Raw genomic sequence first — 25,650 nt, forward strand, 5'->3', positions numbered from 1 at the left:
GGTGCATCAAAAGAGCAGAACTAGCAATGGAAAGAACATTCCAGATAGAGGGGACAGAAGCTGTGAAGGCCCCAAGGCAGCTATGGTAGAATGGTAGTCTAGACTAGTCGGAGAACAGGCCATGTATGTCATTGTAATATGTCACCTTGCCTCAGAGAGTTGAGATCAGCAGCTTGGCAGCAAGTAAGGAAGGGAGTGGGGAGAGAGAGAGAGAGAGAGAGAACACAGGACACTTAAAAGCATTTTAAAAACATCATTTTTGCAGTTGTGTCAGAGGATTAAAGTGGAAGCTTAGGAGGCCGATTGGACCGGTGCTAAGATGTGGTTGGGCTCAGGTATCTTAGAGGCTGAGCTGAAGGCTCAGGAGGCCTAGGGGATAAGGGAGCCATCTCAGGATGTGTGCCTCAGGCAGGAGGTGGTGAGGTTTTCTGAGATGGAGTGAGAGCTGGAAGTTGGGTTGGTCTTGGATCTGCTCAGGCTTCGATGTCTGTTCCCAGTTCAGGTGGGAGAGTCAGCAGCTTATTCCTGCTGTAATCACACCACAGCGGCTCTTGTTACCGCACCACTTCCTGCTGGCACCGCCTTTCCAGGGACCGAAGCCTCAGTCTGAAAATACTACACTGAATGTCAGAGCAGGAAAGTTAGGGCAGCTGCTGAACCCACGACCTTATTGTTCAAATGAAGAAGCAGGCTCAGGGGAGGGGTCAACTGTAAAATCAGACCCCAGTGCCCGTCTCCCCCAGTGAGCCCATATTTAGTGGGAGCCCGTGCCTCTGACCCTGTTTTCCACTGTCCCCAGGCACTATGGAGTGCTACACGGAAGAGAAGGCCAACAAGATAAAGGCAGATTATGAGAAGAGACTGCGGGAGATGAACCGGGACCTGCAGAAGCTACAGGCTGCTCAAAAAGAACATGCCAGGCTACTCAAGAACCAGTCTCGCTATGAAAGGGAGCTGAAGAAGCTACAAGCGGAGGTAGCTGAGATGAAGAAGGCCAAGGTAGGCAGATGGTATGAAGAGTGGGGCCTAGGGACCTATACCGTGTTGTCGAATCCATATTCTACATTGAATATCATCACTGCTCTTAAGTGAGGATTGTCCACTAAACACACAGCATCATGTGACCCAATCCGGCCCCAACCACACACAGCCTCCTAGCAACCTCATCCCAGTACTGGGTTCATTGCAGGCACCCTGCTTATTGCTGTCCCCTGTGTTGGGAAGCTGTACTACAATTGCCTCCTGTCTGTACAAGGAAGCCTGAAGCCTCATTTGGTACAAGCCTTGCCTCTAATCATAGTAAAAATGGGCACCATGGCCATCTCCCATTGTGTTTGTGGAGATTGGCGGCTCAGGGAAGAAAGTTCCTGCTACCAAGATGTAGTGTTGGGATGCAAATTCTGCCCTTGATGTTCCCAGCTGGTGCGTGTCCTTGGTGGCTCTGGGCTCCCTTTTCTACCTTGACACAGCCCACAGGGCACAGTCTGTAGGACCTGCTCTATTGATGTTGGCAGCTGAGGTGTTGAACTTGTGGTATCTGGGTGGTTTCAGCTCCTGCCTAGGGCTCTCAGATCCTTGCCTGTGAATATCCTTTATCACTCTTGGATCTTTCTGCCCTGACCCTTAGCTTCTGTTGTCTTTCAGTTCTCCACAGCCCTGGTCTAAGCTCTGGGTCCAGACCCCCTAACAAAGCCTGGCAAAGGCGGTATCCCCTTGGGGACTTAGGACCTGTTAGTAACGGTGTCTTCACTGCTGTCCTGACTCCTGCTGACCAGTGTACACAGGAACGGCAGTTCTCCAGTTTAGAGGAAATGGAGCTGTACCTGGGCGGGCTCTGTCCCTAAGCAGGTCCAGAGCCTTTATCTGCTGAATCTCTACCTTGCTGAGATCAGCCCAGCATGGCCACAAAGAGTCCAATGTCCACTTTTGACTTCAGTGCTTCTGTCCTGTAGACACAAAGCCATTGACAGCAAATGGCAAATTCAAATACCCATAGATCTTAGCCCCTGAGGATGACTGGGAAGGAAACCTTATGTTTCAGACCCCCAGTCAGTGCTGCCTAGAAGACCATCCCTGGCTAGTGCCCCCACTACCAGCTACTGACTGGGGCACATGGGCCACTCCTGCCCAGCCCTGCCTCACCTCTGTCACCTCTGCCACCCCAGGTAGCCCTCATGAAGCAAATGCGTGAGGAGCAGCAGCGGCGGCGACTGGTGGAGACCAAGAGGAACCGGGAGATTGCTCAGCTCAAGAAGGAGCAACGGAGGCAGGAGGTGAGAGGCCTCTGGGAGCTTTCAGCCACCTCTCCCTACCAGTTACCCCCCCCCCCGCAACCCCCCCTCCAGTTCCTACTGTTCCAAGTGACAAGAGCCACACTTGGAGCAGAGTACAGCCCATCAGAAAGGCAGAGCCACTGTTGGCTTCTGCCCCAACCCCTACATGTCCAAGATGATAATTTGAGTTCAGAGAAGGGCAAGAATTTGCCCAAAGTCACCAACAAAGATCAAACACATGGAGCTCCAGGCCTGGAAGAAACAGGAGGACTGGGCCTCTAGTTCAGATTCATGTTCATGATAGGAGATAAGACCAAAAGAATTGTCCTTGTGGGCAGGAATTCCTCGTGGCCACCCTTGGTAGAAGGGTGTGACTCTGGGTACCATTTTATCTACAGTTTGGCTGTGTGAGAATCACCCCACACAAGAAAATCTTGAGCCTTTGTCTACAGAGCTGCCTACCCTGTCCCGATTCCTGTCTGGACAGAAAGTGGTTGTACACACCTTTACTCCCAGCACTTGAGAGGCAGAGGCAGAGGCAGAGGCAGAGGCAGGCTGATCTCTGAGTTCAAGGCCAGCCTCATCTACAGAGTGAGTGAGTTCCAGGACAGCCAAGACTACACGGAGAAAACCAGTCTCAAACTTCACGCCTACCCCTCAAAAAAAGATTGCTGTTGGTGGCTGAAGGTGACCCAACCCTTTTCTTTCAGTTTCAGATACGAGCCCTGGAATCTCAGAAGCGCCAGCAGGAAATAGTTCTGAGGAGGAAAACCCAGGAGGTGTGTGCTGTCAACAGGCAGCCTGGTTGTACAGGACTAGCCTTGGTTCTGATGCTTGCTCTCCTCTGAAGTGTGTGTGTGTGTGGGGGGGGGCACAGCCCCATGCTACTTGTGGACTAGAGCTTTCTTCATTCAGTGAATACAGCCTTGCCAATTTGTAGCACCCTGTGAGAAATGGCTTCTGAAGCAGTCAGCTGTGCCTTGAGGGCAGAATCCACATCCCTTCCTGAGCGCCTAGCTGGTCACTTACAAAAGAATGAAAAGGGCTAGAGAGATGGCCCGGTCAGCAAATTACTTACCACATAAGCATGACGACCTATGTTTGAACCCCCCAATACCTACATTAACAACTGGGGCATGGTCAAGACAGGTGGCTCCCAGCCGGGCGTGGTGGCGCACGCCTTTAATCCCAGCACTCGAGAGGCAGAGGCAGGCAGATTTCTGAGTTCGAGGCCAGCCTGGTCTACAAAGTGAGTTCCAGGACAGCCAGGGCTATACAGAGAAACCCTGTCTCCAAAAACCAAAAAAAAAAAAAAAAAAAAAAAAAAAAAAAAAAAAAAAGACAGGTGGCTCCCAGAGCTTGCTGGCCAGCCAGTCTAGCTAATGGATGAGCCTTAGGGTCATTGAGAGACATAAGGGAAACCACAGACCCTTGGGAACACATGTACATGCACATCTGGTTGCACATGCACACATACTCGTAAAATACAGATAGACAGACAGACAGACAGGATTTTGTTTATTTTACAACACAGACATCTTGTCTCTTTATAGCCCCAAGCTAGGCCTGTACAGAGCTGCCTCTATTCTCCCCAATACCTCATTCCAGGCTTCCTGTCCCTCCAGGCCTCCTTGCCCACTGGGTTCCCCTTTTCTTGTCCCCACTGCCCCCAGGTTTCTGCACTGAGGCGCCTGGCAAAGCCCATGTCTGAGCGAGTGGCTGGGCGTGTAGGATTGAAGCCCCCCAATATGGATTCTGGGGCTGAGGTGTCTGCCAGCACCACCTCGTCTGAGGCTGAGTCGGGAGCCCGCTCCGTCTCCAGCATAGTGCGTCAGTGGAACCGGAAGATCGACCACTTCCTGGGAGACCGCCCCACCGCCACTGTCAATGGCGGCCGCCCAGCCAGGTGAAGAGTCTGAGTGCCCTGTGGGCAGGCAGGACCAGGGGGAGGAAGTGGGAAGGTCGGTGCCTGGACTCTCTGCTTCCAGCTCTGGGGAGGGGCCTCAGGAGAGCTGCAGAGGGAGGTTCCGAGCAGTCAGCCAAAGCCCCTTTGCCTCTGCCTCCCAGGAAAAAGTTCCAAAAGAAGGGAGCCAGCCAAAGCTTCAGTAAGGCTGCGAGACTCAAATGGCAGTCCCTGGAACGGAGGATCATTGACATTGTCATGCAGAGAATGACCATCGTCAACCTGGAGGCTGATATGGAGCGTCTCATAAAGGTGGGACCTACCTCCCCATCTCTCCCATCCCATGCTCCGCATGTCCCGTCATGGTCACTTCTCTGGCTCCTCACTCCTTCCCGTCCCCCGCTCTCTGCCCCTCATGCCTCTTCAGACCTCTGGACAACCCCAGACAGGTGGGCGGCTTGGTGTAGGAGTTGTGGGCAGCAGCGCCTGTGCCTGAGCTGTATCTTCCATCACTATCCCCTCCCCCACCCCATTCGCAGAAAAGGGAGGAGCTCTTCCTCCTGCAGGAGGCGCTGCGGAGGAAGCGGGAGCACCTGCAGGCTGAGAGCCCAGAGGAGGAGAAGGGGCTCCAGGAGCTGGCTGAGGAGATCGAAGTGTTGGCAGCCAATATTGACTACATCAACGACAGCATCACTGACTGCCAAGCCACCATCGTGCAGCTGGAGGAAACCAAGGTGCCCCTAGGACCCAGCCTGGCTGGATAGGGGTGGGAGCCCTGAATGTGTGAACAGCCCTGTGTGATGCTTTGTCTGTTTTTCTGCACTTAAAAGGAGGAGCTGGACTCAACAGACACGTCAGTGGTCATTAGCTCCTGCTCTCTGGCTGAAGCCCGCCTCCTGCTAGACAACTTCCTCAAGGCGTCCATTGACAAGGTGAGCTGGCAGCTGCCCTGGCACGAGACAGGCATCGCATACCCTGGTAGTGAAGTCCACAGGTTTGGCTCCTTCCCACCTGCGTCATTCACAGGCTGGGACAAGCTACTGAATCTGCAAGACTCAGGTTCTGGGGCTATTAAAACCCAAACATTGACAATACAGAACTTGTTGCTGGTTGTACAGAATGCTGCACGTAGCGGCTTGGCGCACTACAGAGCTTCAGTTAAAGGTGCCCTGGCCCAGGCGCGTCCACGGCAGGACTGGGCTTGGGTCTGTTGGAGGCAGAGGGAGAAGTGTATACATTGGGAATTGGGGAACAGGAAACAAAAAATTACATTCCACCCTCTGCCTACCAGAACGTCAGGAGTCTTTTGGGCCCCTCTCCTTAATCAGTGGTCAGTGAATATGTTTCCTTCTGTCCCAGGACTCGAATCTTGGGGACAGACACCAGCCAGTGTACATATAGTTAACTTGAAAGGGGTTGGGAGGCCACACTGCCTGACTCTAAGCTCCTCAATGTTGCTTTGTGTCTTAGGGGACTTTGTTGATGTTGGAGGGTTCTTCGACATTGATAAAATGTCGCAGACAGAGTGGCTGGTGCAAAAGGGCTTTACTAGGTCTAAGATCCAGGTGTCAGCAGGGTGGTTTTTTCCGTAGCCTCCCTTCCTGGCCATTGTTTCCTCCCCGTGTCTTGACATGATCTTCTGTGTAGCTTGTCATGATCTATTATAAGGACACCAGTCATACTATATTAGGGACCAACCTATGACCTCATATCATACTTGCTCCCGCTCTAAAGGACCTGTCTCCAAGTACAGTCACATTTTGAGGTAACAGAGGTTGGGACTTGTGCATATGAATGAGGGGGGTCACAAGTCCACCCACAACAAAGTATATGCTAAGGTGACCGTCACCAATGTGTACATAGGAGTCTAGGGGCTACAGCATCAACCACAGGCCGGAAGGAGTAAGCCCAAGCTTTGTTCTTGGCCTCTAGGGACTTCAAGTAGCACAGAAGGAAGCCCAGATCCGGCTGCTAGAAGGACGCCTTAGACAGACAGACATGACAGGCTCTTCCCAGAACCACCTGCTCCTAGACGCTTTGCGTGAGAAGGCCGAGGCACACCCCGAGCTGCAGGCCCTCATCTACAATGTGCAGCATGGTATGCATAAGGGTAGGGAAGTCCCCCTGCCTTGGGGGATTCCCTCAGAAGCCTTGGTCTGATCCTACTGGGTGGTGCCAGAGGGAGGCCATGTCTCCTTTCCCCATATTCTGATGGGGTCTCTCAACCTCCTTCCTTCTTTTCCTCCCTCCCTCAGAGAATGGCTATGCAAGCACAGATGAGGAAGTTTCTGAGTTCTCTGAGGGGAGGTGAGTTTTCAAGCAGGGAGTCAGAGGCTGCCTCACAGCATGCACTGGGGGGTGGAGGAGGGGTTGCCATAGGGCCCCAGGGCTAAGCTTAGATTTGCAGGCTCTTTGGGATCCAGATGTCTAAGTCCTAGAGAGATAGAGTGTAACTGGCATGTTCCTAAACTTTCTTGGCTTCCTCCCTAGCTTTTCCCAGTCATTTACCATGAAAGGCTCCACCAGCCACGATGACTTCAAGTTCAAGGTAAGCCTTGCTAGAAAACAGGCTACAGATTTATAGGGGCCAACGTCTCAGCCCGATTTCTATGACTGTAGTTCCACACCCCGAGCCTCAATTCAATTTTAGCCTCATCAGGAATGGAGGTGCCAAGAAGGATCTTGCCTGGAATTGGGGGCGGGGAAGGAAGAAACTAACCTAGAATTTGCTATGTAGACCAGGCAGCCCACCCTTTTCGAGACGGAAGAAGTGACTAGAACAACTAAAAAGCTTCTTGCTACTCTACCCCGTGACATGACATGACATGACATGACCCAGGGACCCTGCTTTACAGGACATCTCCTTCCCCACTGAATCCCACAGCTGTTCGTTCAACTGCATGAAAGAGAACAGGGGGGGGGGAGTGTTCTTAACAGCCAGGGGTTAGTGATTAGAATGGCCCAACACTCAAGGCTTATTAAAGTCAGACTCAGGAAGCTGCAGACTGCCGTGAGCATTGAGTTGTGCCTAGTCCCGGGCGAGCTGACTGGAATTCAGTCTGGACACTGCGGTTTGCGTAGTCCAGCGAAGGGCTTCCATCAGCAACTCTCCCTCAGGCCGGGCAGTACCATTTTCCTCAGGATTCACCCACCTCTCCGTCCTGTGCTCTGTTCTGCTTTTTTCCCCCCTAGAATCTCAGCCTCCTGTGTGCCTGGGATGGCAGGTCTGTGGCATCGGGCCAAGCAAAGCACTCACTTTCCCTTTATGGTCCGTCAGTTGGGCAAATCAGTTCACTCAACCCTCCTTTCCTAGGGTGAGCCCAAGCTATCCGCACAGATGAAGGCCGTGTCTGCGGAGTGCCTAGGACCCCCATTGGACAGCTCTACCAAGAACATCACCAAGTCCCTGGCCTCCCTCGTTGAGATCAAAGAGGATGGGGTGGGCTTCTCTATCCGGGACCCCTACTACCGGGACAAGGTCTCACGCACCGTCAGCCTGCCCACCCGGGGCAGCACTTTGTAAGAAGGGGGATCCAGGTACCTGGGATCAAGGTGGGCAGAAAGTTAGGTCTCTGATTCACTGGAACCTTCTTTTCCAGCCCTCGGCAATCTCGAGGTGCCACGGACACGTCTCCTCTTACCCGAAGGAAGTCTTATGACCGGGGACAGCCCATCAGGTAAGTGCGTCTTCTAGAATCTACTCCAGAGTCACCGTCAGCCCAGGCCTTAGAATAGCTATGAGCTTCTTCTCTGTGGACCATCATCACACTTGCTATGGCCCAGCTGGCCTCGGTCATTCAGCTTTGCCATGGACCCTAGCCAGCCATGTCTGGTACGTGCTCAAGAGATGCCGTCTCTCTCCACAAGGCACCTGGAAGCACATAGCTAAACCACAGGCTGGAAACTCCCAGTGCGCACTCTACCTGGATGGCCCGCAGCAGCTTTGATGGTGTTGTCCAAATGAACTTTAGCCTCTTTTTGTGGTCTTAAAACCTTCGTAGTTTCCATCTTTCAAAGGCTTCCTTCTATGAGGGAGCTCAGACTATCAAGAGAAGTCACACTGGAGTGTCCAGTTAGTCAGATACACAGGGGCCCAGCTCTGCAGAGTTCCCACACATATGACCCTTTATGGCCCGACAGTCATATACTTAATCTAGAGGTTTGGTGGCCTTTGCAGCTAAATAGTGAGGCATTAGGGTTCAGAGTAACCATTGCAGCCTGCCTTGCTGAGAGGCAGGAAAAGAACCTGCGCCAGCCGCCAGCCTCCCATCTTTGCCAAAGCAGATGCGCATAGCACTGGCTTGCATGTGCTGCTGGTGGAGGGGAGTTGAACGGACATCATCTTCAGAGAACACGCTGAAGTTGTGGTCTGAGGGTGAAGCGGAACTCATGAATCTGGTCCAAAGGGAGGGGAATGTAACGACAGCTTTCCAAAGAGAGGAATGAGCGGGCCAGCAAGGTCATAGACTCTTCCTTGAAGGAACTGTCATTTCTCCCGGTTCAAGCATTCTGAACACTGAATCGTTGAATCAGAGTCACTGGTCTCAGGGAGGATGAGGGCTGTGTTCCTGTGAGATGACTGCGATGTCAGCATCAGCATCACCTTTTATTAGGTCTGTCTCTATTTAAAGGCACCCTAGTTACCGGATGCTATTGCTTGTTAGTACTGAGCTCGACCACAGCACTGTGGCACCAAGGAAGCTTGTGTAATCTTTCCCAGCTTTCTAATGCTTAGCAACTTCTGAGAGCACTGTCCCATTATGCATGCCTTGGGACCAGTTCAGTGATCAAACCCACCATATTGGGTCTGGTAGCCCACATTTGTAATCTTAGCACCCAGGAAATAGAGGCAGGAGGATCATTTGCAAAGTCAGGGCCAGTCTGGTCTACATGGTGAGATCATGTGTCACAACACAAACAAAAATCAAAAGCACCGTTAAGAAGCACAGAAGGCAATAATAAATAAAGGTTGCAAGCAAGGCACCATCAGGACACCTGCTTCCAGGGTCGGGGTGGAAACAGCCTCTGCGAGAAGCACTCATGCCAGTCACTCAGAATTTTCACTACACTGCTTTGTCTAAGTCTGTGATTCACATAGAAAAGGACTGTGGGACTGCAAGCAGATTCCAACTAGTAGGTGAATCTCCAAATACGCTATGAGGAAGTGATTTTTAAGAGGCTGAAGAGATGGCTCTGTGCTTAAGAGCACAATCCATTCTTCCAGAAGCCCTGGGTTCAACTCCCATCTCTCACGGGCTTCCCTCGAGTTCTAAGGTGTTTGGTGCTCTCTTCTGACCTCCGCAGGCACCACACACACACACATTGTGCATTGACACCCGCCCACACCAAATCAAATCAAATAAATATAAAAAAACAAACAAACAAACAAAAACAGCTTCTAGGATCTTGACTGGGGCCAAGCAGGTCTGAGGTCCCTAACACAACAGACTCCATCCTCTGGGGCTCCCCTGGTGGGAAAGAAGCTAGGTGGAGTTATGAGCAAGGGTCTGATCACCGATGACTCTCTCTGCCCTCATTTCCCAGATCCACAGACATGGGATTCACACCTCCCTCATCACCTCCCACTCGGCCCCGCAACGACCGCAACGTCTTCTCTCGTCTCACCAGCAATCAGAGCCAGGGCTCAGCACTGGACAAGTAAGGGCCTGTGGAGAGCCAGGGAAGGAAGGCATTGATGCTGGGAGGGAGCCTGCGGGACGGGTTAAGTGGGTAGACTCCAGCCCTCCTGTCCCGGCTCCTCTGAGCCATGAGGCCCTGACAGTAGCATCTTTTCTGTACTGACCAAGGGTCTCTCCTTCCCCTCAAGCATGCTGGGACACCAGGAAAGGGCAAGAGGGAAGTTACCTCACCAGGGTGGGACAGTCAGAGTCAGTTATGGTGGCCTTGTGAGGCAAGCATACCAGAGGGTGCTCTAAAGTGCCCCCTTTTATCTGCTTCTGCTGTCTTTGCTGTTCTTGGAAGCCCTTTCTTTACTGTCTCACCTGATTGCAAGAGCTTTACACAAGGTCCCATGATCCTTGAGCACTGTCCAGCAAGCAGAGACCACTGGGTCATCCCCACATGGGAGCCTCACCTGCAGCTGTACTGCAAGCTCCTGTTGCTATGCTACAGTTGCTATGGGGTACTCAGCTGTACTCACAGCTCCTGTTGCTATGCTATAGTTGCTATGGGGTCGTTCTGTTCACAGCCATCCCTGTATTCAGAAGGTCCTTAATGTTGCTCTGCAGTCTGCTGTACATGCATAATTCCAGTTGAACTGTCAGTCAGCCCAAGGATGGTCTGTCCTCCCAGGTTTGCATAAGAATATGGGCCGAAGCAGAGCCCCAGGGCTCTCTCCTAGAGAGTGGCTCAGAGTCTGGGGCTGCTGACTCTAACGGAATAACTCTGACAGTGGAACTTTTCCTTGGGGCAAGCCCCATCATCCCTGATTTCACCTCTGTGCTCCCCCCAAGCCCACTGTGACCATCCTCAGCTCTGTAGCTCCTCAAAGGACACCTTCCTTTCCCCCTAAAAGCTTTCCTTCCACGAGGAGCAATGATGTTGTGACCCTCAGGGGAGCCTAAACTGTTGACTGCTTGCTGTACATGATACAGGCTTTGCCCAGTCTCTCACATAAGTACCCCTTCTGGCTCGAAATGCTGCTCCCTCAGTGATAAGACCATGAAGGCAGACCCAGAAGGTCAGCATCCTGACACTGTCCTAACCCCAGGCTTGCTTCAGCTCAGCTCCTACTGAAGGGGCTGTGGGTGTGTCTGGCCCTCCTTATCATAATACAGTTCTCGCCCCCAGTGCCATGCAATTGACTTGACAGGCCACTGTTTATTATTAATTTCTTTATTCTGTTTTTTGAAACAAGGACTTGCCATGTCTCTAGACTAGAAAACCTTGTTCTTCTGCTTTAGCCTCTTGGGTGCTAGGATTACAGGCATGTGCCACGACATCCCGCTTAAACGGGTCTGTCTTCTGTCCTTCCTTCCTTGTTCCTTTTCTCCTTCTTTCCTTCTTCCTCTCTGTCTCTCTCTGTCTCTGTGTCTCTGTCTCTCTCTCTCTGTCTCTCTGTCTCTCTCTCTCTCTCTCTCTCTCTCTCTCTCTCTCTCTCTCTCTCTCTCTCCTACTCCCAAGAATTGGGCTAGGATCCTGCCCATCCTAGCCTGCTCTACAGGCTTTGGGCCTATCCACTAGTCCAGTCTCGGGACCCACATGTAACAGACTTAGCTTCTAGACATGGTCTCAGCAAGGGAAGAGCAGCAGGGCTGCTTTGCGACCTTGGGCAGGCTTGTGCATTGCTGGGGTGATGCAGTTAGGCCCCAGCTTATGTAGTGTGGGCCAACCAGAGAGCTTGGAACTAGCAAAGAGACCTGGAACCATCTTCCCAAGAGTGGGCTAGCCTCCCACACCTCCCGTGGCTCCCTCCTCACCCCTACCCTGCTAGCTGAGAGACCCCCTGGTGGCCCACTGCTGGGGGACTCTCCCAGCTCCCAGGCCAGTTTGTCCCCTCCCCAACCCCACCACTCTCCTCGAAGGCCTTCTTCCTCTGCCTCTCTCTGCCTTCCCTGAAGAGAATAACCGCCCTCTGACCTCCCTGCGCTGTTGCTGCTGCTGCTCCCGCCATCCCTACGTGTGTTTTCCTCTCTCCCCTAATCCAGCTAATTTTCTGCCCTTCCCAGGTCTGATGACAGCGACTCCTCTTTGTCGGAGGTCCTGAGGTACACACAGAATGTCTCTCGTGTTTGACTCCCCTTCCGCTCTCTTCTTCTTCTCTTTGCCTCATGCTCCACCAGCCCCTCCTGCCTGTACGCCTGTCCTCTGCATGCAGCCCCTCCTCTCCCCACCCTGCCTCTTCCATATCCCCGTCCCTCCTGAGAGTGCCTCTCACCCCATGGTTCCTCCCTCTCATGGTGACCCCATGGCCTCAGACTATGCAATGCCTGGCTAGAGCTAAGGGCTTGTGGCGAGGGAGGGTGCAGTTGCTTGTGCAGAGCCCTGTTCTCTTCTCCCTACCCCCCCGGGCAAGGTGGGGGAGGGACATGGAAGCCTGGGTCGGAACGGAGGTGTAGCAGAGCTTTGCAGAGTGAGAGGTACCATGAGGACCATGTCAGCCTGCTAGTCCTTTGCTGAGTGTCACTGGCTATGGTGGCTGTGCTTGCTTCTTTGTAAGCTAGCTCGTGTTGGTGGGTGAATCTTACAAACTTCAGCTCCGAGGGAAGCAGTGCCCTGCTTATATCTCTTAGCATGCAGTGTGTGGGTGTCTCCTCCCCGAGCCCATGGGACAACCAGAGGCTGGTCCCTCAAGCCTACTGAGCACAGATTCCCCCACAGCAAGGGGTAAGACTTGGGACAGCAGAAGGCTCTCTTCTAAAGGCCGAGAGCTCCCTCTAGCTCTCCACGCATGTTCTCTGCTCACCAGGCTCTGTCCCGTGGTTAGCACCACTGATTGATCCTCCTGTGCAGTAAGGCCTTGCCAGCAACTGTTACCTGTATGTAACATGCCATCCTCTTCAGAGTGCAGGCTCTTGATGATACAGGTTACGGCAACCTTGGCCTAACGCAGCCTATACCTGTATCCCAAGTCAGGAGCAAAAGCAGCTCGGGGAGCTACTTCTAAATGTGTTTATATGGCAAGTAGACAGCCTGACTAGTATTCTGGTGTTGCACCAGCCACAAGCAAGTCTGCCATACTGTGTAAAAGTGCCACAAGTGGGATCTTGGCCACCTGGTAAACCCCAAGCCACTGCGCTTCTGTCAGCAACAGCGTTGTCTTTTGAACAGCTTGAATGTGGTTTTAGATGTAGCCTGGCTGGGTCTCATCCCGAAACACCTTCCTGAGACAGAGTCATCATCAGAACCCTCATGCTGACCTGGCTTTATTCTTTCTTGCTCATGGAGCACTGTGCAGAACAAGCAAGTGCCATTCCGGGTCCAGGCAGGCTAGTTCCAGAGAGGCCCGAGCATCCCAGCCCCAAGATGGGCTGTGGTCCCCTAAGGTTATCTATCCCTTTGAGGTTTTGGAGGGGGACATTATTTGTTGGTTGGTTTGTGTTTGACAAGGTTTTCCTATATTGCCAGGCTGGCCTTAAGCTCCTTTTGTAGACCAGTCTCGCCTCAAATTCACAGCAATCCTCCTGCCTGAGCCTACACAGTGCTGGGATAACAGTGCTGATTTATCCCTTTGTAAGTGACGGGCACAGGTTTGACTATGTTGGTCCAAGTAGGGGCTCTTTGTAGATGCCCAGCCACCTCACTGCTGGAAGGTGCCAGCCCCAGAACACTGACTGGCAACGAAGTACGGGGAGGGTAACGGCCTGGATGTCCTTCCCTCTCTCCTTCCCTTCCCCCATTTTTGATCACCAAAGAAGCATGTAGGCTGATGGGAACTACAGAGACCTGTTCCAACACTTGGGCTTCTGCTCTGCCCCACCAGAGCTGGCTGCATGCTTATCTCTGGCTTCAGGTTAGGTAGCCTTTCCTACCCTGTCCCTTCCAACTTGCCTGGCATGGGCGTCTCCTGCAGTGCTAAGGATGGCAGCCACAGCTCTCGCTGGCTCTCAGACAGTGGTGATGTTTTGCTAGCAGCCTCAGTATCTCTCATGAGTCATTGTCCCCTCTCAGCCCAGACCCCTCTCTTCCATGTGCTTCAGTCAGCCTGGCCCCTTGGCTGACTGGCACATCCTCTCTCCCTTTCTCCCGGGAAGGGGCATCATCACCCCCATTGGCGGAGCTAAGGGAGCGCGGACGGCCCCGCTGCAGTGCATCTCCATGGCCGAGGGTCACACCAAGCCCATCCTCTGCCTGGATGCCACCGATGAGCTGCTTTTCACGGGATCCAAAGGTTCGTGCCGACTTGAGGGGCCAGCAGCGTTAGGCTCGGAGCTCACACACCCAACCACACCCCTGGCTGAGCCTTCCCTCCCATGCGATCCTGTTGGCTCTACCATGACCCACTCCTCCAGGTCACCTTTCTAGAAGCGTCTCTGAAGTCCCAACATCTCAACTCTCTAAAACCATCACTTCCTCCCCAACATTACCCAACACCCACATCATCTCCGCAGCTGCACCCAGGCAGTTCCTCTGGTCTCAGCAGTGGAAATTTATAGTCCCACAACCAAGTCACCATAAAAAAGTTAAAGCTTTGACCAGAAGAAAGGACAAGTTTGTATCAGACATACATAATAGGAAACCTGTGCATGCATATGTGAATATATGTATGTATGTATGTATGTATGTATGTATGTACATATACAAATATGAGGAGTTAGCTACCAACTGAGGTATGATTGATTGGCTCCAAGGTTTTTTATGTTTTCTTGATGCTTGGTCATTTAATAAGCAGGAGATTTGTAGGAATTTTATGTCAGTCCAGGACACCTCACAAAGATCAGAGAACTCATGGTTATTTAAAGCTCTCAGCCCTTTCTTGGTCTCCTGAGTTTTTATGAGACTGCACATGCATGCACGCCTGCTTCTCTCTCAGACTTGTTTCCCTGTATCTGGCAGACCGTAGCTGCAAGATGTGGAACCTGGTGACAGGGCAGGAGATTGCAGCTCTCAAGGGTCACCCCAACAACGTGGTTTCTATCAAATACTGCAGCCACTCGGGGCTGGTGTTCTCTGTGTCCAGCTCCTACATCAAGGTGTGGGATATCCGGGACTCAGCCAAGTGCATTCGGACACTCACGTAAGTCTACCACTACTTGAGAATAGTGCTTCCTTCCCTGCTGCGGTGACCAATAAGCACAGCACAGCCTGATTGGGTGAGCACGAAGATCCTTTGGCCTATCTCAGTCCTCCAAGCTCAACCATTTGAGATGGCCTGCATAGATCCCAAAGACCAGCAGATGGCAGCAGCCTCCAAAGCCAGGCCACACAGATGTGCCACCCAGCATAGCATGTTCCTGCTTGTAAGGACACAAACCTTCCAGAAGTCAGGTTTTGTCCTTATGTGTCCACTATAAATCACAAATTGTTTAACTTGACAGCTGGAAAACAGACACAGAGGGTATTTAGGGCCCTGAATTTATTCTGCATGATGCAGTAGTCACAGATAACGTTACGCATTTGACTGAATCTGCAGACTATAGAACACCCAGAGTGAGCCCTGCTGTATGCGATGAGCTTGGGTGATGTTGGGTCCATTATAGGTTCGCGTACTGTAGCACAGGACGCTGTGGGGCGCGGGGCACTGACAATGGGGGAGGCCATGCACAGTGGGAAAGAAAGACGCGAATGGGAAAGCTCCACCTTCCACCCAGTTCTGCTGTAAGCCTAAAGCTGTCCTTATTTATAGATTTATTTATTTATTTATTTATTTATTTATTTTAATGAAGTCTGGGGGCTGGGATGAGGAAACAGGCACGGAGAAGTTAAGTGATTTCTACATGAACCAGCCAGCTTCAGAGCCTCTCCCTGGACTCTTAACAGGCTATTCAAACCTACCCACGCACACCGACAGGTCGTAGAAAAATGTCGAATTGAGTCAATCTCTCTCCTTGGCCCTGTTTTTAGGGGAAGCTGTTCTTCCCAGATAGGGAAGGAGGCATCCTGGAAGAAGTGGCTTTCTGAGCTGGCCTGTGTGATGTTTTCTTCGTTTCCCGGCCTTTGTGGGTAGACTCTACTGACCTCTGGCTTTGCTTTTCCCCCCTCTGGGTAGGTCCTCAGGCCAGGTGATCTCAGGAGATGCGTGCATAGCCACATCCACCCGCGCCATCACCAGTGCCCAGGGGGAACATCAGATCAACCAGATGGCCCTCAGCCCCTCAGGCTCCATGCTATACGTTGCCTCTGGCAATGCTGTCCGCATCTGGGAGCTCAACAGGTCGGTGACGGAGCTAGAGAAGAGACCCAGGGAAGGTCCACAGGCCTCTGCATGGGGTGGCCCACTCCTGGGTGGGCAGCACCTCAACTGTGCCTCCAATCCCCCACTCTATGACCTTGTCCTCTGCCGCTGAAAATCTTGGTCCTTGATCTTGCTTTAAAGGGGAGACAGAGTAGAGTGGCCAGGATTATCTATTCCTGATCAGATTCCCTCCAGTCCCCTGATCCGATGTAAGTGCCCTCTGACCATACTATCCCTGCCTGGGCCTCTCCCTACTGCAGGTTCCAGCCCATTGGCAAACTGACTGGCCACATTGGCCCAGTGATGTGCCTAACAGTCACCCAGACTTCAAACCAGCATGACCTCGTGGTGACGGGCTCCAAGGACCACTATGTGAAGGTACCTACAACTGCCTTGACACGAGCTGTGGCCACCTCTGCTCTGAAGCTTAAGCGGTGCTGTTTACCGGGAACACGTAAAACCCAGTGAGACTTCCGGGAACGGCCGCTTGAGAGGGCGTCTTGGAGAAGACAGGAGGATGTGTAGATAGAATTAATCTGTAAATGGTGAAAAGTAACGACCTCAGTGTGTGAGGAATGCAGGTAGAACCTCTGAATGGGAGATGATGCAACCGTTAAAATGATAGATTGGGGGAAATACGAAGTACACAGGACCCAGTGATTTAGTTTGCTCTCTATGGGTATGGCTGGACACTTCGGTAGCCAGAAAGTAAAAGGGAACAAATAAATGGAGATGGGGTCGTGGGACTATGGCAGTGTCCTTCCCACAGTACTCCAGGCCTGCCCCAATTGATCATGCCCCTGTCTGAGCTCTGCCCCTCCTCGTCTGCAGATGTTCCAGCTGGGCGACTGTGTGACGGGCACCATTGGCCCAACCCACAACTTTGAGCCCCCTCACTATGATGGTATTGAATGCCTGGCTATCCAAGGAGACATACTCTTCAGTGGCTCCAGAGACAATGGCATCAAGAAGTGGGACCTGGACCAGCAGGAGCTCATCCAGGTTTGGGGAAGGGAAGGGAGGAGTGTGCCAGGGCAAGGCCACAGGCAGACCTTAGCAGAGCCCCTCCAAGACTGCCTGCTATCTACCCTCTTCCCTGCTACCTCCACGCCCCTCTCCCTGCAGCCTGCGGGGATTCCGCTGGGGCCCTCTATACCCTGCTATACCCTGCTCTTGACAAAGCCCTTGTGCCCAGTTCTTTGTGGGAGCACTTGACTTTAGCCTAGCTCTCCTGTGGGCTGAAGATTTCTCCAGCAGCACAGATTTAGAATGTGGGACCTGGGGAGAAGAACCCATCTGTGCTTTGGAATCCCCCCAGCCTGGCTCCTGGGAATGGTAGGGTCCATCTGCATGTTAGAGCTGTCCGGAGCCAGGCGGCATTCCTCCATGGCTAGCAGGAGGGGTGATGTGCTCCTGGGGCCCTGGGGCAGGCCCTCTCTCTTCCCTACACCTTATGAGCCCTGGTCCTTCCACAGCAAATCCCCAACGCTCACAAGGACTGGGTGTGCGCCCTGGCCTTTGTACCCGGCCGGCCCATGCTGCTGAGCGCCTGCCGGGCCGGCTTCATCAAGGTCTGGAATGTGGACAACTTCACACCCATTGGTGAGATCAAGGGCCACGACAGCCCCATCAATGCCATCTGCACCAACAGCAAGCACATCTTCACGGCCTCCAGGTAGGTGCTAGGCAGAGAGAGCCGCTTTGCTCCCCTCCTAGAGTGACCAAGTTGACAACTGGCTCAGGGCTCCGCAGCTGTCCCCACACACAGATCCCATCAAGCACTCCTCTTTATATTTAGTGCTCAACTTCACTGAGCACTAGGCACCCAATGTCCTGGGTGCTGCAAAGGCAGGGGATCAGGGAGCCACTGGGCCCCAGGCCAGGACTTGCCCCCCCGCAGCGATCCAAATGGCTCTCACCCCCCAAGGGCTACAGACTGCCCTGCACCACTCCCACACCTCTGCCCCTCCAGCTGTAGCTCTGGCTCCTGTGCAGGCAGTGCCAGGCCCTCTATCCCAGGGACACTACTCAGCCGGGTTTCTTCTTTTCTCTCCTTGTTCCCACCATGTCCCTTCTCTCCCCTCCCATCTCTTCCTACCTCTCTTCTCTGCCTCTACCTCCCACCCCCACCCCCCCTCAAATAGTGACTGCCGGGTAAAGCTGTGGAATTACGTCCCTGGACTCACCCCCTGCCTTCCTCGACGAGTCCTGGCCATAAAGGGCCGCGCCACCACCCTGCCCTGACCTTCCCCCTCCCCCTCTCACTCTTCCCATCTTGCCTTTTCCTGTCTTTCCCCCACCTCGATCTGAGCTGCTTCTTCACGGTATGAGCCTGTTTTACTCTTAACCTTCTTACTTCACGCCCTGCCTGGCCCTACAGATCACCCTCCCCGACCCTCTTGCTAGCATGAGCAGTGGGCCAGAACCCTAAGGTGGCAGAGAACAGGGGGAGGCATTCAGGCCTGGACACAACACAACAGGAAAGTCTGGGACACCAGTCTTGCAGGGTCTTGCAGAGCATGGCCTGGGCCCTCCCCTTACCCAGTACCCCTCCCCGTGAGGTCTTCACTGGTCCTAAGCAGCATCTGCCTTAGCCCAGCCATATGTGAGGGAGGTGGGAAATTTGCCCAACCTTTGCTTTGGGGTGGGGGTGGGGCAACCAGCAGGGTCCACACCCACAGCTGAGCAGCCTCCCTCTGTCCTCCCCAGTGACCTGACAGTGAAGTTCTGGAGCATACGGCGGCTACCAGCAGCCCACCCTTGAAGTTAGGACTAAAGGTGGCTAGACCGTCAGATCAGACCCAGCAGCCTACCCAGCACGGAAAGGAAGCTGTGGCCCGACCTTACCGGAACAGCCAAGTTCACCGGAGTACAGAGGGTGTGGCTCTTCTCTCGCTCTGCTTCCTCCACCACCCCTTCTGTCCCTCCCCTGCCTCCTAAGAAAGACGAGGTGGAGGAGGGACACAAGCTGTGAAGCCAAAGGGCACGATTCCCCAAGCTGCTGCTCCACCTGTTCCCAAGCCTTCCTCTCAACTGGCCACATTGTCTCCTGCTGAGCCAGCCCTGCCCCTCCCCCAGGCCCTCAGCCTCGGTTGAGACCGAGGGAGAAGCAGGGAGAAGCCCCCATCTATCTTCCAGTGAGCTAGCCTCCTCTGTGTCTCCTAGCCCCACCTCCGGAGCCGCTTCACCTGCCTCTGAGCCCACCAAGGTAGTTCTCAGGTAACCATGGAAACCAGATGTAAGCAGCTGAGTCCTGCCGCTCACCCACAGCCAATCCCAGTGGGGCCCCGGCCCAGTCTTTCCTTGAGGTTCTCTTCTGCTGGGGCCTCAGTGGAGCTGTTTAAACAGTTCCTTTGGGGGGAAGGTCAGCGGCACTGCAGTCATTTAATATATTGATTTTTATTTTTGTGTTCTGCTGTTTGCCTCCTGGAAACTGACTTGAAGTTTCTTCCCATTCTTCCCTCCCCTCCTGGCACGGAGGTGGGGTGGGGTGGGGTGGGGGTGGGGGCCTTCCCTCTGCTTGCTCTGCAGATGAGGGGATAGCCTTCTCTATCCTTTGCAGCTCTGACAATTGCCCCGGACCTGCCCATGCCGGCATACCTTCTAGGATAGACCAGGTCTCTAGGCCGCCTAATGCCGCAGTGCCTTTCTCCATCCTGAGGCCTGATATCATGCCGGGCAGCCTTATACTAGCCATGCCCGCAGCCCACTTGTGTCTTCTACTCCTGGGCCTGGTGCCCACAGCCCCTGAAGGTCAGAGCATTCACCCCAACGGCCCAGTACCAGGGAGCTTGGTGGACTGCCCACTAGGTAGGCTTTGAGTAGTAAGGGTACCAGGTCCTTTGCCTAACCCCCCAGCCAGTTATGTTTCCACCCCCAAGGGGCTAGGGAACATCTTCAGCTTCTTTTCCTTTAGTTGTTCCAGAAACAGCCTTAAAACCAGCCTGGGACAAAGGCCCTCCCTTTTCAATTAGCGTGAGGAGGCAGTGACTCCTTGCTTCTCCCCTTGGTGCTGTGGACTCAGCTGCTGGGATGAGGTGAAGTCAGTGTCTAGCGCCCCCTACTGGAACAACTCTGAATTTATAGAACTGGGCCATGAGAGGGGCCAGCTCCGTTCCTCCCCCGGCTTCCCCTGCCCTTAAACTGGTCCACACTTACTCTATTGCTTCACTGGTCTTATGCATCCTGGTCTCATTCCGGGATCCATGAGCCTCAGCCCCATTCAGAGGCCGTGGTGACTTGTGGAGAGCTAGCATAGCGCCACTGTACTTAGCTCTTCTCCCTCTAGGGCGAGTACGTTGGTGCCTGTCCATGAGGCCCTAGGATGGGAGAGTTAGGAACTGATAAGGTCAGACCCTCTCTGAACCTTCCCAGAGCTGTGTCTGAAGCTGAAACTAAGAAGATTGTCCCGCTTATTGGTGGCTCCAGCCAGACACGGTGTTAAGTCTGGGTAAGTGGATATTTAGAACGGAGCACCGGAAAAGCAGATCACCTGGAACCTGGACCGTCTGTCTGCAAAGACCAGAAATCCTCCTTCCCCTGCTCATCCTGGGAGTGTTAAGGAACATCCTTAGCACTCAGAAGTGACCACATCTTCTCCTTCACCCATCTCCACCTAAATGGAAAGCCCGGACCTTACACCCTGTAAGAAAACCCAGAACCCGTCTGCATGGCTGTTTACAAACTACAGAAACACGTGAGACTTTGTCCCGACCCCTCAGGCTGGGCCGCCCCAGCCCGGGGTGCCTGTACTGTATGTATAGCTGCAAGGCCAGTTCTTGCACAAAGTGTGTGTGGTCTTACAGCCCCCGCGAGAGGTGCTCACCGGCATTACCCCTTCTGCCATTTCTGATGGGTCACTACCTCATGGCGGGGCTGCTATGCTGTCCCAGCGAGTGTCATTGACTAAACTTGAAATCGGAGCTCTGAGCTCATCGTCCTGAGCCATTCTGAGCTGTGTTCTGGGAACGTTGGAGTCCCTGCTCACCCACCCTTTCGGGGATGTCCAAGGTACATAGTCAGGGGCAGGACCCCAGCTCCACTCATTGCACAAGCATCCTTCTTGTCGGAAGCACAAACTGGTTGTAATTTGAGCACAATAGCAGGTCTCTGGGTAGACAGTATGAGCAAACTTGGCACCAGGAGATCTTTCCCAGATGGGCTTCGTCTTAGGTTAGACCAGGGCTGCCCGTGTCTGTGAGGTTAGACCAAGGCTGCCCATGTCTTTGGCTGACGCACTATGTACACTGGGAACTATTAATTTACTCCTTGTGCCCCTCCTAGGACTTGAGGCCCAGGCCACATCTGTATCCTGTGGGGGTCCTCTCTAGACCTGCACACCCCAAGCCTTTAACAACCAGAGTATAGCTGGTACCTGACCCTACTGAGCCTGAAGAGCCTGGACCCAGACTCCCATCTCTTGAGCTAACCCCGACATCCTTGCTTCCGATATTGATTAGCTTCCATGGAAAGTGTCTACTGTCCCCACTCTCTTAGGTCTTTTCTGTGCACAGTCCTGGGCCAGGACCCATCCCAGTATTAACCAGTTCAGTGTTTGGTCTTGTTGGTGAGACTTGGTCCGACAGCAGCCAACTCAATGCACATGCTGCCTGGAGCAGCCTTTAGAGACTGCAGAGGAAAGAGAGAGAACTCGAAGAATGAGAGGCTGACCCAGCGCAGCCCTTGATGTGGTCAGAGTGCCACCACAGCTACTTGAAAAGGGACAGCTATGGACCTGGGAGTAGCCTCCCACCGTTGCTCCAGCTGCAGGCCTGGAATGGTCTTAGGCTGTGTGGCTTGGGCAAAGGGCAGCTTAAAGCACAAACAAGGAGAAGATGCTGTCTTGCTGAAGGATTCTTCTGCTAGCCATTGTGGTGGTGGCGCCAGCAGGAAGCTGCTGAGAAGGCAGGACATTACATCTCTGCCCTGCCCTCTCCCAGTTCCTGGAGGCCTCCCTTGGAGTCTGGGCTGGGTGCAGCAGGCACACCCCCTTGGCTGTGCCTGGTATGTTTGTGTGGGCAGGACTTGCCCTGCAGGAGCGGTGAATTCCTTCCCACCATGTAGCCCAAACCTGCCACATCTATCCCTTTGTCCTTTCAAATAAAAAACTGCTTACTGCTGCTCTCTTTGCTGAGCACAGTGGCCAGTTCCCCAACAGACCTTCTTGAGCCCAGCCCTTTCACCTCCTGACTCCCAGGTCTTCACTGCTCCTTGTGAGCAAGAGAATCTACAGGGAGAGTTCGGTTTCTTTGACATCATTGTTCTGTCCCCGGTGCCCCCCACCCACTTCATCTCCAGCACCCAGCTGGCCTCCCTCATCCCTGTCCCTTCCACCTTCACTTCTGTGTCCTAAAGGCTTTGTCAGAAAGTGGGAAGTCGGTACTGCCGAGAGTCAGAAAAGACCTCTGATGTCTTGGTGCCCTGCCCTGCCCTGGCCTGCCCTGCCCTGTCACCAGCTCTTATGATGGTTGTCCCTACCCAGACTGCAGGGTCTCGTTTGGCTCATGCACTCTCCTGTGACGTAGTAGCACAAGGTGTGTATATGTTTTGTACCTCTGCTGACAACTGTACATAGTGTATGAAAGTTATTTAAGCCTCATGCTGTACATTTCTGTTCTGGAAATCGGATGTGTGTGTTCTAAGAGCTTGTCATAAATAAAACCATTGTCCACAGAGGTGTGGCTAGTGGGTTGGTGGCCTGTGGCTGGTAGCTCTTTCTTAGGCGTGGGAGGTCGTTTAGGGGTAGGTATATGAGAGTGGCCTTTGTGACTGAGCCCCATACTCTGCACTGAGTTTAGAGTTCTGTGGAGTGTGCTACCTTCTCCCAACCCTCTATGTGACCTGCAGGGCTCAAGGCAGGTACAAGTCATTCAAGAGCAGCCATAAGCAGTGAGCACACAATACACAGGTACTGTTCAGGGTGCTCTTTGCTAGGTCATCCCTCTACCTGGTAATAGGTGGCGGTCTCTTTATGAATGAGAACGGTCATGACACAGGAGGGACTCACAAGGACAGAGCTGAGATTTGATCACCCTGCCCCTCCAAAGGTGCCAATCTCCTTCACTAACATGGCACATGCCTTCTCTAGGACTTGGGACTCCCAGTGTGTGGTAAATACTGGACATATTTTGTTTGCTTGCCACTCACAGAAGACAGAAATGTAAATATCCTGAAACACTAATATAGGGCTGGGAATGGAACCCAGAGCCTCATGCATAAGGCCTACCGCAGATTCTGTCTTATGACTTCTGTCTAGCCAGGACGCCAGGAGCATCTTTTGTTGCTTTGGTTTCCAAATGAAAACCCAAGTGGCTTCTGAAGCCCTGCTGCTTATACTGACCCAAGGAGCCAGAGCTCCATGCTGGGACGGGAGGGGTTCTGAAAGAGACTCTGCTGCAGCAGAAGAGCGTGTGAGAGGGGACCCTTAGCCACCAAAGGGAAGACAAAGCACATCCTGTCCCCAGCCTCACAGGACAGAGCCTCCCGCCTCGAAGAATGGGGTGGCTTCCTGCAGATCATTGATTTTGGCTGGGCAACTGAGTCCCACCCCATGCCAGTCTCCTGCCCCACCCCTGCTCTCCACAAGTTCCTATTCTAGGCCGCTGCCCATTGTGAACTGTGGGAAGTGTGACACTGGGTGTGGCCAACTGCTGCTGGGATGAGCACATAGATAGTCCTGAGGCGGGGAGGGGGAGAGGGTACTTCAACGGTTTACTCCCCTTGTACCGACTCCTCCCTCAGGTCCCAAAGGGTTGACAACAAGAGTATCTCAAATTCAGGTCAGCCTGTGAGGACACCAACACCCTTGGCAAAGGACCCAGGATTTTCAGATTCTTAAATGTGGGGGGGCGGGGGCTTGAGAGACGGCCAATGGTCAAGAATACTTGCTGCTCTTTCTAAAAACCTATTTACAGCTGGGCATGGTGCTGCACACCTTTAGTCCCGGCACTTGGGAAGCAGAGGCGTGTGGAGCCAGCCAGGTATCTCTGTTCCAGGACAGCCAGGGCTACAGAGAGAAACCCTGTCTCAAATAAATAAATAAATTTACTAAGTAAATATAAAAATAAAGTTTAAAGATTTATTTTTAATTGTGTATGTGTGTGTCTGTCTTACGTATGTATATGTGCACGCATACGGAGGTCAGAAGTTGATACCGAATGTCTTCTTCAAGCACACTCCACCTTGTTTATTTATGCATTGGTATTTTATTTACTTTTGGTTCCTTGAGACAGAGCCTCACTATCTAGACCAGGCTGACCTCACTCTCACAGAGCGGTACTTGCTTCTGCCTCCCAAGTGCTGAGATGAAAAGCATGTGCCACCATGCCTGGCTGCCAATTCACTTTTGAGATAGGGCTCACTGAATTGAGAGCTTGCCTATTCAGCCTGGCCAAAAAACTCTGGGGGTTCTCCTATCTCTGCCCCCCACAGGGCTTGGGTTGCACATACACACCCCCATGCTCTGCTATCTTCCATGGGTTCTGAGCCCTGGGGGTTCTCCTATCTCTGCCCCCCACAGGGCTTGGGTTATACATACACACCCCCATGCTCTGCTATCTTCCGTGGGTCCTGGGAGCATGAACCAGATGGTTACACTTGTACAGCAGACACTAGTGACTGAGCCCCTTGTAAAGAAGTTGGTGCCATTCACTGCCTAAGCCAGATGGCACCACAAAGACATAATTTTCCAAACCCCCCATTTTATACACACAGGGAATTGAGGCCTGGAGAGGCCAACAGAATTCGCCAAAGGGGTAGTAGAAGACAAGTTTCCAGAACCAATTATTTTATCCCTGTATCTAGGTTTGGCTAAAGAGAATGGGTTCACATGGAGACACCCAGTCTTGGAGGAGGTCCCCCCCAAATCTGTTACTAGTTGTTTGGTTTGATTTTATTTGAATATAAGATATACTATCCTTGCTTATAGCAAGGTATATTTGCTCTTTGTGGGCAAGGAAAGAGCTACAAGGTGTTTCTGAGTCTTGAGTATTTCTACTTCCATGTATAAAAAGTGTTCAGCTCAGAAAGCTTCCTGGTGGTGACTGGTGGCAGCTGATGATGAGCCAGGAAACAGACCAAGGGGAAATGAGAGAGGAGCCCCTAACCAATGCAGTAAGAGATTAGTGGGGCCTCTATTGTCACCTCTGGGCTTGTGTGCAGGTAGGTGAACTTGCAAGATGATAATACAAGGAAGATGTGGGCCTGGGTGGGGAGCACCCCAGGTTCCTGAAGCCTTGTGTGTAGGAGACAACTGGGAGCTTCAAGGCCTGAGCCTGTGACACCAGGTCTACTTCACAGTGAACAGGACTCCAGCCAAGCCCAAGCCTACTTGTCCAATGGAGGAGCTTCCATTTGTTTTGGGAAAGTAGATTGTTGTTCTACAAGCTTTTCTCAGTGACTGAACGTCAGGGCTCTAGACACACTGGTGAAGTGAGAGGGGCTACTGAAGCCTCAGAGGGCCCTGTATAGACCTAGTACACGCCAAGGACTCACTGATGGGCAGATCTCAATAAGACTGATTCCAACAGGGGCATGAGAAAGTGCAAGCACTGATCTATCTAATCCCCTTAGCATGCATGGCAGGGGAACTACGACTCTTTGGCAGAACAGAGAATAGACTT

The 25,650-nt window shown here is 52.9% G+C and overlaps 1 protein-coding gene across 2 annotated transcripts in view; it reads left to right on the top strand.

Moving 5' to 3' along the window:
* Positions 1–22,704, top strand: part of Kif21b (kinesin family member 21B) — a 46,612-nt gene extending 23,908 nt beyond the window's left edge. Inside the window, exons 15-36 of one of the 2 annotated variants that reach the window (NR_153829.1) lie at positions 800–999; positions 2,166–2,273; positions 2,984–3,052; positions 3,947–4,179; positions 4,341–4,488; positions 4,716–4,910; positions 5,007–5,108; positions 6,109–6,274; positions 6,432–6,483; positions 6,667–6,724; positions 7,490–7,695; positions 7,776–7,853; positions 9,721–9,834; positions 11,865–11,903; positions 13,890–14,026; positions 14,692–14,872; positions 15,845–16,009; positions 16,291–16,408; positions 16,862–17,032; positions 17,506–17,705; positions 18,175–18,354; positions 18,740–22,704. Coding sequence is in view for 1 of the 2 variants with exons in the window: in NM_001039472.2 (NP_001034561.1) it covers positions 800–999; positions 2,166–2,273; positions 2,984–3,052; positions 3,947–4,179; positions 4,341–4,488; positions 4,716–4,910; positions 5,007–5,108; positions 6,109–6,274; positions 6,432–6,483; positions 6,667–6,724; positions 7,490–7,695; positions 7,776–7,853; positions 9,721–9,834; positions 11,865–11,903; positions 13,890–14,026; positions 14,692–14,872; positions 15,845–16,009; positions 16,291–16,408; positions 16,862–17,032; positions 17,506–17,705; positions 18,740–18,794 (2,795 nt within the window). In the remaining variant the exon portion in view is untranslated. The remainder of the gene's footprint in view (positions 1–799; positions 1,000–2,165; positions 2,274–2,983; positions 3,053–3,946; positions 4,180–4,340; positions 4,489–4,715; positions 4,911–5,006; positions 5,109–6,108; positions 6,275–6,431; positions 6,484–6,666; positions 6,725–7,489; positions 7,696–7,775; positions 7,854–9,720; positions 9,835–11,864; positions 11,904–13,889; positions 14,027–14,691; positions 14,873–15,844; positions 16,010–16,290; positions 16,409–16,861; positions 17,033–17,505; positions 17,706–18,174; positions 18,355–18,739) is intronic. The other variant, NM_001039472.2, reaches the window with a different exon arrangement.
* Positions 22,705–25,650: the final 2,946 nt, after the last annotated feature.

Source organism: Mus musculus, chromosome 1 (genome assembly GCF_000001635.26).
Source record: "Mus musculus strain C57BL/6J chromosome 1, GRCm38.p6 C57BL/6J".
In the NCBI taxonomy this organism is placed as follows: domain Eukaryota; kingdom Metazoa; phylum Chordata; class Mammalia; order Rodentia; family Muridae; genus Mus; species Mus musculus.